The sequence below is a fragment of the Daphnia carinata genome, chromosome 3 (assembly GCF_022539665.2).
Source record: "Daphnia carinata strain CSIRO-1 chromosome 3, CSIRO_AGI_Dcar_HiC_V3, whole genome shotgun sequence".
NCBI classification, from domain to species: domain Eukaryota; kingdom Metazoa; phylum Arthropoda; class Branchiopoda; order Diplostraca; family Daphniidae; genus Daphnia; species Daphnia carinata.
The window spans coordinates 9,948,541-9,962,154 of NC_081333.1; the positions used below are offsets into that span (position 1 = coordinate 9,948,541).

Here is a 13,614-nt window from a genome sequence, read left to right on the forward strand (position 1 = left end):
AAACAAAAAAGTCGGGCTTGTTTTTCTCGGGCTTAAAAATTTTTTGCTATAAGAAATAATATCATTTAATCTTAATAACTATATATGAATAAAATTCAAAATTTGTCAAGGAACACGATTATGAACTTTATTTTTGCGTAGAGTTTATGGTTTTTGAGTAATGTAAAATATAAAAGTAGGTGGAATAGAAATATTAAGCCCGACAAAATAAGCCCGACTTTCCCTAGTTAAATATTATATCACTAAAACTAGATAACTATATATGATTATATGTAAAATTTAACAAGGAACACGAAAATGAACTTTGCTTTCACGTAGAGCTTATGGTTTCGTATGTGTCACGTTAGCGCTGTAGCGTACTGGCGCAAAATTCCCACGGTAATTCTCTTCGTTATTTCAAATATATTTTCCTATTACCGCTAGCGCTATTTTTTTGGATAAATATCTTTAAAACCGGGGGTCGAGGGTGTACTGCAATAGTCTTCTAGACAAAATCCCTGTCGGGAAATTCAGTTTGATATCCGCAATGGACACCCCTAATATGTTTCATTCTTATATTAGATTGAACATGTACACTTGGGAAGCCTTCCAGTACAGCCATTGCCTATCTGGACATGGCATAACATTAAAGTGGATAGTGACTGGTATAGGATTTGTATTCATTCCAACGTATTTTTCCTGGAATGTCCCTTCTTAAAAAACGTTTGCGGACGACAATACAAGGGTAGTAGGCAGGATTGAAAAAGAAAAGGCACCGCATCTGACTAGGTTAATTTTGAATAGCTGGGCGGCGAGAACTTCTTATGTAGACACTTCAAGATATATAGTGGCAAGCAGGATATCACGGTAATAACACAAACTTTCCACACAAAATCGGCTGTTTGGATAAACTGCGAATCTATGTAGAGTTTTATGAATTTTCATTAGTAATCTAAAAACTGAGTTTTATTGATTAAACTTACCGAAGAATTCGTGGAACAACGCAAGTGAAGCTACGTAGAGAGCAAGTGACACAAGTTCGCCAAGGATCATGATTACATGCCATTTCCTTGCTGTTAGGGTAACCATAAGGAGCTCAGTGAGAATCAACGCTGAAAAGCTGATGGCAACAATATGAATGAACTCATCGTCGAACAATAACAGAGCTCCATACATGATGACACCGCCTATGATTTGGGTTGGTAAGATTTACCTTTCGATTTGTAAATGGTACAAAGCTGTGATTATGTCATTACCTTGATAGATAGATATCAGAACCCAAAGAAAGAAAGTCTTGTAGGTTAAAGATCTTCCTTTCGCGAGTTCTTTGTATAATTCTGGGTATGTCATGGCAATTTTAGAGGAGACGTCTTTATCCAAAACTAGGGAGAACACGGGCAGCATGGTATAAACCGTAGCATAACCGACCATCAAGAAGCCTTGGTAGAGGGAGACGGATGCAAAATAAAACACGGAAGAAAAGACAGCCTGCATCGTTGAGATGATTAATCCTCTATGGATAACAAATTGAGCCAGAGCGGCCGATCGCTTGTAGGACCTTCTACCATGAACCAACAATAGGCGAACTATATGGCTGAATTGTGGAATGGAGAAATCCGCAGCCAGAGATGCCTATATCAATCGCATTAGGAAATTATTAAACATGTATTGGTTGTGCCGATATGTGCGTACCTGTTTGCCCTCTTTCCCAACAATTCCAATGCCGGTGTCAGCCGCTTGAATCATGGAGACATCATTGCCACCATCACCTACAGCAGCCGTACGTTTCCCTGTATGTTCCTGAATTAAACGCACAACTGAGGCCTTTTGAGTCGGAGTACAACGACAACACACAACGGCTGGGGCAGCACAAGCCAGTTCCATGAATTCGTGCTCGTAAAACTTTGTCAAAAACCATTATTTGGAGAGTGCACACTTGTGGGAGCTTAACTGAAGGAACTTACTTGTAAACATAGCTCTAGCGATTCTCCTCGAATAATGAGAGCGGAATCGGTTTTACGACGGTAGGCATTCAATTCTTGATGAGTGTCTGTACGCGACGTTACGTTACCAAAGACATGAATACTTTGGGAACGAGGGACAAGGCGCGAACTCTGTGCAATGCAAATGGCAGTCTCCAGTTTGTCCCCAGTCAGCATCCATATTCGAATTCCTGCATTTCGCAAAAGCTCAAGCGATGGCTTCACATTTTGCTAGAAAAAATGTGTAAGTTACTGTTATACTTTTACTGGAAGCGATAAAAATATTACTTGTAAACGATCTTCGACCCCAGTTACGGCTAACAACTCCATATCACGTTCTAAACTTTCGACCACAGCTGCAACGCGAGCAGCACGATCTGTTAATGCTAATTTAGCTGCCTGATACCGAGAATCGAATTCAGAATACTGCTCATCCGTCAGCGGACGTTTGGCGACCACCAACGTCCTCAATCCTTCTCTGGCCATGTTCCCACATTCCTCTTCGAGCCAGTCATTATACAGCACAATCCGATTCATCACCGTGTCGGCTCCTTTCATGTAAAATACTATTTCGCCTGTCTGGTCGTCTCTGATTATGATTCCCATGCGCTTCGTCTCAGACGTGAAAGGAAATATCTTAGCAAACAGTGAAAAGTAAGACAAAGAATTCATAAATAATCACTTAGCTTACCTGCAATACAGTAAAGTTCATTAGTGTACCATGTGGGTTTCTCAGTGTCATGGTCGTCGTGTTGCGTTCCATTAGCGTAAGGCCCACACTTTCTGTCCACGATACGAGTGCTATTTCGTCCGGGCTAGAGGCTTGATAGTTAATTTTGCTGTCAATCTGCAGTGTAAATGAATATGAGAAGAGGGAAACATGATCAAAACTAAATCTAAAAACCCATACCAATTGATTTCCGTCGACAATAGGTGTAACATTATGACAGAGCCCGATAGCTTTTGCCGCTTCGACGATTCGCGTTATCGCTGTCCTGCGCATCTTCCCACTGCTTGGTTGCCCAGGTGTTATACTCGTAGAACTATTGGTATGGCTAAATGCCTGACGAATAAAGTTGCACTGAATTGGCTTCAGAAAAAATATTGCTTATTTTTCGATTTTACTTGGCCTAGAAGAGTGCGAATTTCGTCAAACGTTTCGGTGCCATACGCGGTCGTCCCCAAATGTAATTTCCTAAATACCATCTCATTTTCTGTTAAAGTTCCAGTTTTGTCTGAAAGAAGATACGAAATTCGTCCCAATTCCTCCGGTATGGTCGTTGAGCGTACCACGGTTCCAGGAATTTCTTTGTCCTTCATGATTGACCATGAATAGAACGCCTTACCCATATCTAAATTTACGCGTAAGCTAAGAACACTAAAAGGTTAGAATTACAATATCGGAGATAAAACAGTTCAATTACCTAATTGGAATAATGTAGGAAAAAAGTAAAACGAAACGGAAGAGGTATCGATACCAGGGGCCTTGGAAACCTTTCAAGCACATCATGAGCAAGGCAAGTCCGACAACGGCAAGGAATAAAATCTTAAAGAACAAAAAATGTAAGTCTTTGATTGTACTTTAGCTGTTAATATTAATAACGATAGTAACTAGATACAGCATACCTTAGTTAATTGGTTTACTTCAAGATCTAACAGTCCAACCTTACTCCTGGGCTGTGAATTGTTCATGGAACTTCTTGTTTCCTTTCCGGTATATACAACAAGTCCTAGAGCTGTTCCTGACGCCACAACAGTGTTGGCCCATAACGTGTTCTCAATGTTCAAAGAGTCTTCTACGGGTGGGTCATCATTCTGATTACATTTCAAATGAAACATCCCCCGAAAGCAACAAGAAACATCAAGCACATTAAATACAGTCATTATACTCTGAACGTTCAAACATACCCTTTTGAAAGTTCCAATAAAAGTGTGAATATCTCTTTGAGGCTTTTCAGCAAAAACGGACGCGTTTAACTGGAACAAATCAGTATCAAACGCCAACTTTTGGGTGTCTGCCACGGCCAATCGCAACTTCCAATCTGTTTCGCCATCCAATTGATCCGTTCGAATGAAACATGATCCAGATTTTTCCGTAGTTCTTAAGAGAACCATATCAGCAGGAACTCTTTCATCTAGTCGGTTTGAACCATGTGTGATAGTTAGTTTTGCTGAGATATTTTTGAATAATAGCACAATACATCTAGTGTACAGTTTTACACGTACCTTTATCAACAAAAATAAGATCGCCAACTTTAATTTTCGAACTAGGAATAAGTTCGAAACCTGACGACACTAGTTTTTTATACAGACGACAGTTGATTTCTTTATCACGTTGAGCTCGGCGAAAATCATCAATGGCTTCTCTGATTGTTGTTACCAACAATACAAAACACTGAAAAGCAGTAAGGTGATACTTTCATAACATTTCATCAGAAGTAATTGATTTTACTGCTAAGTATGTTTACCAGTGGACCCCAATATGTATATAAATATCCTATTCTAATTTCTGGAATAAATTGACTAATAGCCATTATGAGAAAGTAGAGGTTGAGGAAAAATTTAAATTGCTGAAATAAGACCTATAAAGAAATTCATGATTAAACTTCTTTGACATAGATCAGTGCTAAAAGCATGTTGAGTAAACAAAGATGGTACCATTGGAAGAAAAGTGAAAAAGTTATATTTTTGGTTACGAATTCCATTTGGTGGGTAGTATTCTGCTGTATCCTTAGCCTGCTGCGAATGGTGGCCAATCCATACTGTTCGTGAATTTAGCTCCTTTGCCCTGTGGCAGCAACGGTAGAGCTTGTTGAGGTAACTGAAAGTAAACATGGATAAGCATAAGTTATATTGAAGCTCTCTTTTTTGAAGCTAATTTAAAAACTAATTACTCTAGGCTAATATCCATTTAGTTAGAGATCTACACTCTGGGTATGTTAACCATCATAAACACTGTATCAGGCTACCTTTTTTTAAAAGCGAAATTTTATGGGGTAACTATTTTTACCTTTCCATTCCAGTGTTTCTTTTTCGTCTGCGTCCTCTTCGAAATGCTACGTTTGCTTCTTCTGTAGCGCTTAAAAGATAGTCACTCTCGTCATGATCGAAAGTTCTATCCTCCATGGAGACCCGCAATGGAATATCCTCCATGCCCTTACAGTTTCCCGACCAATAATCTCCACGTCCAAAGAAATAAACCTTGACTACGCTAAATAGATCTGGGGAAATACAAAGTTACTATTTTAGCCAATATAGAACAGAGTTATATTTGTTGACATTTGACATTTGGTCGATGACCAATAGTTGGCAGAGCTCTGCTACATCTACATGGCCCACACCGGAAATCCTATGTATTCTGCTTTTATTCTCTTAGGAAAACAAAGCACGACATCTACCGTTCACTATTACAACTAACACTAGCCTGCCTACCTACTAACCGCGTACAGTAAGTTAACAAAAACGTGCGGGAAGAGGGTCACATAGCTCTATGATTAGCTGCCTGCATCCATGAAGCCTAGTGGCCATGGGGAGACTTACCAACAACCTACAAGCTACGATTACCTCTTCTCTACTTTCAGTTTGTGGGTCGATCTTCAACATGTAGTGAACGGTACTACAGATCGATATGAAACGTCTGTATAGTGTCGTGTTTTTGTACGTGTATGTGTGTTTTTTTTAGTGTGCCATTTTTAGCCCCTATATAGTAGGCTCTTCTTTCTTCAAGGGCTCTTTTTTTTTTTTTTTCTTGAAGGTATTGATGATGTCCGAATCCGAGGATGTAGAAGAATCTTGCGGAATCCGATGAGACGAAGAATCTTGCGAATCTTCAACGATGATATGGAGGGGTGGGAGGGAGGAGAGGGTGGTCGGAGGAGAACATGGAGGGAAGGGAGGGCTTGGAAATTGGAGGTGGCGGGATTTGAACCCGGGACCGACAGAATACAAAGATAACCACGGTGCCAGGACCGCACATCCCAACCAAATTTTGCTTTGGGTGTCCCTCCTCTCAGGTAGACAGTTCATGTAGAATATTAATTTAAGTTAACTATGGCGTTGCGGAATAGTCCGCGGCTGCCATGCTGATTTTCCGGTTTCGAATCGTTATTGTTATATTATTTAAATATTTTTTATGCGTTTAACAACCCACACGCTTTATTTTTCAAGTATATTTGATAATATTGTATAAGATTGGATAATGATAAGGTTTAAGAAGTTTCACAAAAGCAGTACATGCGGCATTCTAAAACTTCTAATGTACAGAAACATAAATAATACCAAAATATGGCAAACTAAAACTTTTTATAAACACCGTCAATGCCGACTCACGCGGCATGCAGCCGTCAGTTGAATATCCTTCTAAAGTAATTTTACGGGAAAATTTCGTATAGTGTTATCATTTCAGTTTTAAAACGTCCCTTTTGAATTGCTCTACACAACGTTTGCTGGGCAAATAATTTATAAAATATTACACTTCGGTGTCTCCCTTGGCAGCAGCTTTAGCCATGATTAGTGGAGCCCCTTGTTCTTCGTCATTTTCTGAATCTTGCGTATGAGTACTGGACCTACTGCGCTCTTTATCACGCTCAATGATAACTTCCAGCGGAGCTGTAAGGCCCGTGGTATTCCCTAATCCAGATTGTTTATTTGACTCCAATGTGGATGAACATTCATTTTCAGTAAAGCATGTGTCCAGTTGCTGTTGACCATTGGTTCCATTATCGAAATTCGACGATGATACATTAAAGGTAGCTAATGGCGAAATTGATGTTCCGGGTTTGAACCGTTGTGTGTTCATTACAGTGCCAACAGTTTGGGCAAAACGTCCTTTTGGTTTGGGCAACTCAGAATTCATGACAGATAAAACAGTCTGTGCGAAACGATCACCAGGCTGCAGGGTGTCGGAAGTTTTCGATACCCTTCGCCGAATAGACATCCATTTGGATGGATCCGGCAAATCATCGTCTTTGATGAGATTTCGCTTCTCAAAAAGCTGAAAGACGGTACAAAATTATGGGTTGATTTCTCGACAATAATTTTTAAAAAAATTTTCGTACTCGTCGTGATTGATTGCTGCTGTTGGTCCGCAGAGCTTTACGGAATACATGCGCCGTTACCTCTGGATCCAGGGATACGGAACGCCGTGAGGCGGATTTGGAAACCTGTGGAAGGATCAGGTTCTCAGGCGGGGCACTCTTCTGACGCAACATACCAACGGCATCGACAAATCTTCTCAAGGATTTTCTCTCTTGCTGTTTCATGTGGCCCAGGTATGTTGATGCTCCTTGAAGTAAGGATGACATTCTAACGCTGCCCGCAGAAGATAGAGACGTTGTTGATTCTTTCATAAGTTCAGAAATCATGAGCGATTCGTCTGTTCCGGGCAGTTCAGTGGTGGCAAAATCACGCGTTTTACCACCTATGTTATACATGTTCGCCTCATGCTCCCTATGAATAAAGCAACACTAGCGCACCAAGTTCAAAGGATTCATAACTTTTAGCATACGATAGAGTCAGTTTCTCGAACAAAAGTTGCAGAGGATCCTTCTCCGAGCGCCGCGTAAAGATTGGCCTTAAGTACCTCTCGTCAATCTGTTCGATTTTCCCCTGTCCCCATCGTTAAAACGAGAATGGTAAATTTCAAAAATTCTACTTCTAATTTTATTTATTTATTTATTTTTTTACCCTGAGGAAGTTATTTCCCCGCTGACCGCAGATCCCCTCAAATCCGGCAGACAAGTGATCAAACAACTGTTGAATTAATACAGAATGATTAGACAAAGTAGTTTGAATAGTTCAATGCAATTACGAACCGTTTCGTTCATTTCGTTAATAAGATATTTGACGGACTGACTGTCTTTCTTGATGTCTAAGAGGTGGACAAACAGTTTGATGGTCCCGCCCTAGTTGTACAAAATAGAAGAAGAAAACACGCTTAGTTTTGTGTCTAATGAAATGATTCTATAAATGGTTTATGTTTACCTGTATGAAGACGGTGAATAAAACAACAACCAAAGTGGTCGTAACGAACATTTGACGTGGTAGAATTACGCTCGGCAAAAGCATCTCTACTAGTGAAAAACTGACAGCGCCTCGCAATCCTCCATAAGCCATTATAAATTGCTCACGCAAGTTGACTGGTTTAAGCCGGAATCGATTGGCAATGGTAGTGAGCATAACAACACCTTACCAAATAAAGAAAAAAACAAAACAAACGGTTGATAGATGTAGGCCATTCAACGAAGAGCAGGCTCTGTTCCTACCAAGAAACCGGACAACGAGGCACAGCAAAAGGGTCCAAAGGACGAAACCAGTGTGCCATTCATGGACGTCGTTGACGAGCACCATACCCAAAAACAGGAAAATAATACAGTCACTTGTTGAACTGAGCATTTTGATAAAGTATTTCACGGTCGTGTGAGACTTGCGCGAGATGTTGGGAAAGGCATAATGGGCTTGAACAAGGCCACAACCGATACAACTAGACGTGGGTAAATAAAACAAAATCCAATTCATTTTAGAACGGCAGGCTCTCTGCAATTCTTTATGTTGCCATGCTTTATATACCTTATGATGCCAGAAAAATGAAAAAGCTCTGCGCCCATGTAAGCGAAATAGGCCATTCCAAATACAACTAGCGGTTCAACAACTATCGAAATTGACAGAAAAGTAATCAAATAAATAACAGATGAGGATGAAAAGTTTGGATTAGGATGGAAAATTCTTCGCGAATACGACCGACATTCAAAACGTAAGTGTAAATTAGAATACCGCGAACTTCGGACGTGGTGCGAGTGATGAGTGCTGTCAGCAATCCGCAGAGGATTCCTATTCCGAAGCCACCCAGGCTTATGGTGAAAAATGAGACGAAACCAAGAACATATTGTTCTCCACCGACATTGCCTTCCATTTGAGCGAAGGCCACCATCATCGCATAGAGAACGACGGTCACGGCGTCTGTAATTAACAAGAACAGTCCACGCGTTTGTTAAGGAAATGACTCGGATTTAATAAATCATTTCATTAACGCAAAGATGTTTTACTACATGACGTGATACATACGTACATACGTAATATCTTGCGGGTAACGTTCGATGCGAGGGAACGTTGAGTAGGACGAAAAAGAATTTTCAGACTATTAGTCCTCTTTTTTCTATAGTTTGTAACTAAGGTTTATGCGATGTATGTTGACAACTCAAAACTGACAATCTATAGTGACATTGCGATGTTTGCAAAATGAAGAAATGTGTACTTACCATTAAGAAGAGACTCTCCGAAGACAAGGAAGTACAGGTCTTTGTTAATGCCGATTTCTTGAAAAATGGCAAGAACTGCCACAGGATCAACAGCTGAGATGAGCGCAGAAAACACTAAGCAGTCAGTGGGCTTTAACGTATAGAGATGGTCAGTCAAGGATGCCATGCTGGTTCCCTCGGAGATATGGACAGCACCGATCCACCCGATTGTCACCAAACCGATTAAACACAGTCCTAACAAACGTTGATTTTAAAGTAGAAAGCACAAAATGCAGAAAATAAACATACCTATTACGAACGTGTTGAAGATGGTGCCCTATCGTTGCGACGATTAACCGATTGAAATCAATAAGGTCGACGAAAGAATGAGCATGAAAAAATCGAACATAAATAAAAATAAAAACCACAGCAACGCACAGTGACCGCATAGAAGAGGACGGTTCCAGTATTATCGGCAAACGCTCGGTCATACAGCGAATAAGAAGCTTCCAGAATGATGCTAAAAATCACGACAAGATGGGTGCCATTAACAAAACTTACAAGTTAATTAAGTGCGTCAGCATAGGTTCACTTGGAATAACGCGCGCAGCAGAAGTGAATAAGGTTTCACGATCAAAAAATTTAAGCGATTCCGAAGATTACTTACGGAGGCAGTAGAAAAAAAAAGAACAGTTTCGGTGTGAACGTGGGGAACATGAAACTTTCCTCGCCGGTCAATCCAGCCTGTTGACTTGAGCCTTGAAATCCGGCCGCACTATATTAGATTAAATAATTCATGAGTAAATCCACATAAAGTTTTGAGTTTTGATGTTTTCTACTATTCCGCACACAAACAAAGTGTGAGAGTAGGAATAGAGTCAGCAGAATTACAACGAAAAATAATAATAAAAGAAAATGGCATTTAATGCGCCATCATTCAACTCAAAAGAGAGCTGGCTGAAAAACACTAAGACTACAGCATAAAGGAAAAAAGGGAAAAGGATGTAACGTACTAAAGAATTCCGCCAACAGCTGTCCCGAGCAGAATCAGCAAGCTATTTGTCGAGTGTGTATGGGATCCCGCGTTACATGCAAGTGAAAACATATATAAGACTTCATGCTCAGTTGTGAGCTTCGAACAAAACAAGGAAGATGCACGACAACAGACACAAACAACAAGAGCACGCACGAAGGCAGTAAACGTAAAAGCACCCCTTAAAATTGGATGGCCAAATGGAATGGTTGGGCCTACAATGTATTCAAACTATGCTCATAGAATTTACCGTGCTATCATATTGCGCAACAAATTCCAAGCACTACATCTGACGATCATCACGTTCTTTTAGATTCCACGTACTTCTCATAACTTTGTAATGAAATAATAAATATAGAATAAAGAAGGGAAGGGATCTAATAAGGTTTGCCTTGGCTTTCATTTAGAGTTCCAGCTTTTCAAGACATACTATCCCGACTTCATGGCACTGATTTTCTAACCTCACATCCTCAGGAACTTGTGGGATGATCATGACATGAAACGCCACTTTTCGGGATTGATCTTCATTTTATTCGTTGTGTTCTCGACTTTGGGACTAAAGTGAAAGTAAATGTCAAGGATGCCACCATCAACGAAGGGAATAACATCTCATCGGATTAAATATTAGAGTCATCGTATCAAGGTAATGGAAATTGAAATAAGGACAAGCTAAGGACGACAAGTAACAAATGATTGTCTGCCCTACATTTTACAGTTTTGGAAAAGTAAAGCCCACTGGCCCTGCGGTCGACATCTGCCTCCTTTTATTAAATACCCTACCTTATGAGCACTGACTACACCCAGACATCATTCACTCTTTGTGCCAAATAAAAAACCTTTAAAAAATGAAACAAGTTCGAATGGTCACTCACCATGATTCGGGTATCCTAGACGAGATGAAGTGTGCGTGATGGAAGGCTGTGGGCAAAATAAAATGAATGTTGTAAGCATGGCGAATGTTGTAACAGAATGACAGAAGGCTATTTCAAAGTATATAGGGTCTGAATGTATAAAATATTATGGTATCTTTGGAACAATAATGTGATAGGTTTTTGTTTTACTAAAATTTTCGCTGGCTTCAATTTAAACCATTTGATTTACTGAATCTTGGCAATTCAATAGGATCAATTGAAAACAGAAATATTTTTCTGCCAGCAAAAGCTAGAAAAATATAAATCTTTTCCTTTTATCCAGCAATGATGAATAATTTGCCGAACAGAAGAGAAGAAAAAAATGAATGATTCTCTTACCCACTTTGGCCAAACCGGCCACAATAACGAAAGCAGTGAACGTGATGTAGATTCCAATTTCGTCCCAGCGAAAATCAGCCACGTGAATTCCATGATGTTTTTTCCCTTCACCGTGATTCCCTTCGGCGTAAGTCGTCGGGTGACTCTTTGTTTCAGCTATGAAATTGATGTGGCCAGGTTTATCTTCCAAGATCGGCACCACAAGCATCTGCCTCGTATTATAGTTAGCGTGCTCATCATCTGATTGATTCAATGCCGTTTCAGCGGGCGCCGCTAACATGGCACCGAGTAATAAAAGCAGAAACAGTTTCGACATTGTTACGGAGCCTAGTCCTAGTTCTTCACTCTAAAGCCTGTTGGTTAAGTAAAAAGACAAATGCATAGTTATTTTTAGTGTTCAATGTGTCCTTGCGATTTTCGCGCTAGTGACAGGAAAGGGCCTCATACCTATAGAATGTAGTGGTAATTTAAATGTTGAACGATTTTACACGAAAGCTTTGAACCCGACAGCCTACGACGACCTACAAAAAAGGGGGTATGGGACTCAATCAATATTACCATAATGCAAAGGCAATGTGACAGACGTAGCAATGAAACAGCGGACTTGTTTTACAACTTTCGAGTTTGTTTATTCGATCTAACTTTGAGATTAAAGTATGGATACTATCAATTTCTTCCTTTTTAAGGTTCTAATTTCTTTCAAGCTGTTAGACGTTTACCCCACTATGGCAGCTAACTAAACTTTCCCCCTTCCAAATCCCTTTGTTTTTCTTCCTCATAAGAAAAAGTTTCCCAACGTTTTCACATAATAACCTTCCAGTATGCAAAATAAAAAAAGAAATCATACAGGAAGCAAATGAACACATTCAGTACGTTTCACTGAGTCACAACCAGTTAACGTCTAGTAACGCAGGGAACTGCCGGAAAGTGTAAAACAAAAAATGCCTGGATATTACACAGCCATTGATATAACACCTCCACCTACGCATAATTTTTTTTAAGTCTTTTACGTGAACAGCATATGAGTTTTTTTTTTTCAGTTTGCACTCGTGCTATTTCACAGCATACAAAATTCTCCCAAGGTCGGGATGAGGTTATTCGCCAAGCAGTTAGGGTACCACAGAACGTATAGCTTATTGTTTGTTAGAGTTATCATACAAAATCTAAGCGTCTAGGTGTTTTCCTCCCTGTGTTCCCTTACTTTCGTCAAATACATGCCATGGTTTGTTTTGGCTTGAAACAGAAAAAATTCGGGATTCTAGGCACATCATTTTGACTTGCGTTACTAGGCCATTAACATTGTCCAATTCAATCACTATTCAAGCAGTAGAGTGTACTTATTGACACATTGGTCCTGCAGACCGACGTATTTATTGAAAAAAAAATTGTTCTTTGCTTACCAAATGTATGCTGCTGTCTCTTTAAGGAGTCCAATCTATAGACACAATCCACTATTGAAAAAATTTTTTAGCTTCAGCCGTTTCTGCGATACGCAGCTCTAATGGGAGCCAGACGAAAACTACCTGCTGATTACTTTCAGCTTGTCGCCCAAATGGTCCAAACTGAAGTGCATGTAAGTAACAATCTTGATTTTAACAGAGACTTGAAGGAGGAGTTTGTTAATGCAAAAGAACCTTGGTATTGCAAATCCAGTCAGACAACATTTAGCACGTCATGCGTTCGAAGCATAATTTCAAGATGAAATGGAAGAACCTTTGTTTTAACAGAGCAAAGAACAATTCCTATTTTAGCTACGATGATTGTCATTGCTACGACATTGGACGCCTTGGAGAAGCCTCAGAATAATGAACGTACAAGGTTTTAACCACCCTTTATGAAACCACCCTGGCTAAATTAGTCCATTGGTAACAACAGTTGCCAGAAGAGTTGCAAATGTAAATAACGTTTAGAAAGTGCAGTATTGAAGTCAGCACATAATAGAATGATTAAAATTGTGAATGACATAAAATCAAAAAAAATTTTCTACGAGAGTAAAACATTTGATGTCCTAGACATTTGCTGTTTCCTTTATTGTTAATTAAAAAGTAAAAATAAAGGATAAAAGTTTTCCCTTCTGTTGATTTTGAATTTCCCTCCTGGCATTTTAAACTTGTCGTAAAAGTTTACCAGTACAT

At 39.7% G+C, this 13,614-nt stretch overlaps 2 protein-coding genes across 6 annotated transcripts; both read right to left on the reverse strand.

Annotated features, from left to right (window-relative positions):
- Window positions 1-638: 638 nt before the first annotated feature.
- Window positions 639-5,286, reverse strand: LOC130685213 (probable phospholipid-transporting ATPase IIB). Of its 2 annotated transcripts, none has more exons than XM_057508461.2 (15): window positions 4,972-5,286; window positions 4,620-4,782; window positions 4,430-4,543; window positions 4,188-4,356; window positions 3,588-4,096; window positions 3,386-3,507; window positions 3,087-3,330; window positions 2,872-3,024; window positions 2,653-2,808; window positions 2,250-2,597; window positions 1,944-2,192; window positions 1,672-1,881; window positions 1,236-1,611; window positions 963-1,166; window positions 639-898 (listed from the first exon to the last, which is right to left on the reverse strand). In XM_057508461.2, the coding sequence occupies exons 1-15, from the start codon at window positions 5,112-5,114 to the stop codon at window positions 765-767; spliced, it is 3,294 nt and encodes a 1,097-aa protein (XP_057364444.1). In that variant the 5' UTR covers window positions 5,115-5,286; the 3' UTR covers window positions 639-764. The 2 variants fall into 2 exon arrangements, with proteins under 2 accessions (XP_057364444.1, XP_057364445.1); XM_057508462.2 differs by having other exon boundaries at window positions 2,653-3,024; window positions 3,588-3,776; window positions 3,870-4,096; window positions 4,972-5,285.
- An 829-nt stretch (window positions 5,287-6,115) lies between these two features.
- LOC130685221 (Na(+)/H(+) exchanger protein 7-like) lies at window positions 6,116-13,444 on the reverse strand. 4 transcript variants are annotated; one of them, XM_057508477.2, is made up of 20 exons: window positions 13,114-13,222; window positions 13,003-13,041; window positions 12,880-12,930; window positions 11,927-12,000; window positions 11,480-11,832; window positions 11,102-11,147; window positions 10,210-10,251; window positions 9,864-9,971; window positions 9,635-9,716; window positions 9,506-9,533; window positions 9,218-9,451; window positions 8,733-8,918; window positions 8,529-8,610; window positions 8,225-8,442; window positions 7,944-8,146; window positions 7,775-7,864; window positions 7,647-7,712; window positions 7,468-7,568; window positions 7,019-7,409; window positions 6,116-6,954 (listed from the first exon to the last, which is right to left on the reverse strand). In XM_057508477.2, exons 5-20 carry the CDS (start codon window positions 11,793-11,795, stop codon window positions 6,430-6,432), a joined length of 2,718 nt encoding a protein of 905 aa, XP_057364460.1. In that variant the 5' UTR covers window positions 11,796-11,832; window positions 11,927-12,000; window positions 12,880-12,930; window positions 13,003-13,041; window positions 13,114-13,222; the 3' UTR covers window positions 6,116-6,429. The 4 variants fall into 4 exon arrangements, with proteins under 4 accessions (XP_057364460.1, XP_059350408.1, XP_057364461.1 ...); XM_059494425.1 differs by having other exon boundaries at window positions 12,880-13,041; window positions 13,114-13,444; XM_057508478.2 differs by lacking the exon at window positions 11,927-12,000 and having other exon boundaries at window positions 12,880-13,041; window positions 13,114-13,444.
- Window positions 13,445-13,614: the final 170 nt, after the last annotated feature.

Bases quoted from the DNA above. Each gene is read 5' to 3' on its own strand.
- LOC130685213 (XM_057508461.2), bottom strand. From the start codon at position 5,114: ATGGAGGATATTCCATTGCGGGTCTCCATGGAGGATAGAACTTTCGAT. The intron at 3,331-3,385 runs GTAATTGAACTG...TAGTGTTCTTAG, and splicing joins TCCTACATTATTCCAATTAG to CTTACGCGTAAATTTAGATA. The intron at 2,598-2,652 runs GTAAGCTAAGTG...CTGTTTGCTAAG, and splicing joins TGAACTTTACTGTATTGCAG to ATATTTCCTTTCACGTCTGA.
- LOC130685221 (XM_057508478.2), bottom strand. From the start codon at position 11,795: ATGTCGAAACTGTTTCTGCTTTTATTACTCGGTGCCATGTTAGCGGCG. The intron at 11,148-11,479 runs GTAAGAGAATCA...TTTTGCCCACAG, and splicing joins GGCCGGTTTGGCCAAAGTGG to CCTTCCATCACGCACACTTC. The intron at 10,252-11,101 runs GTGAGTGACCAT...CTCGACAAATAG, and splicing joins TCTAGGATACCCGAATCATG to CTTGCTGATTCTGCTCGGGA.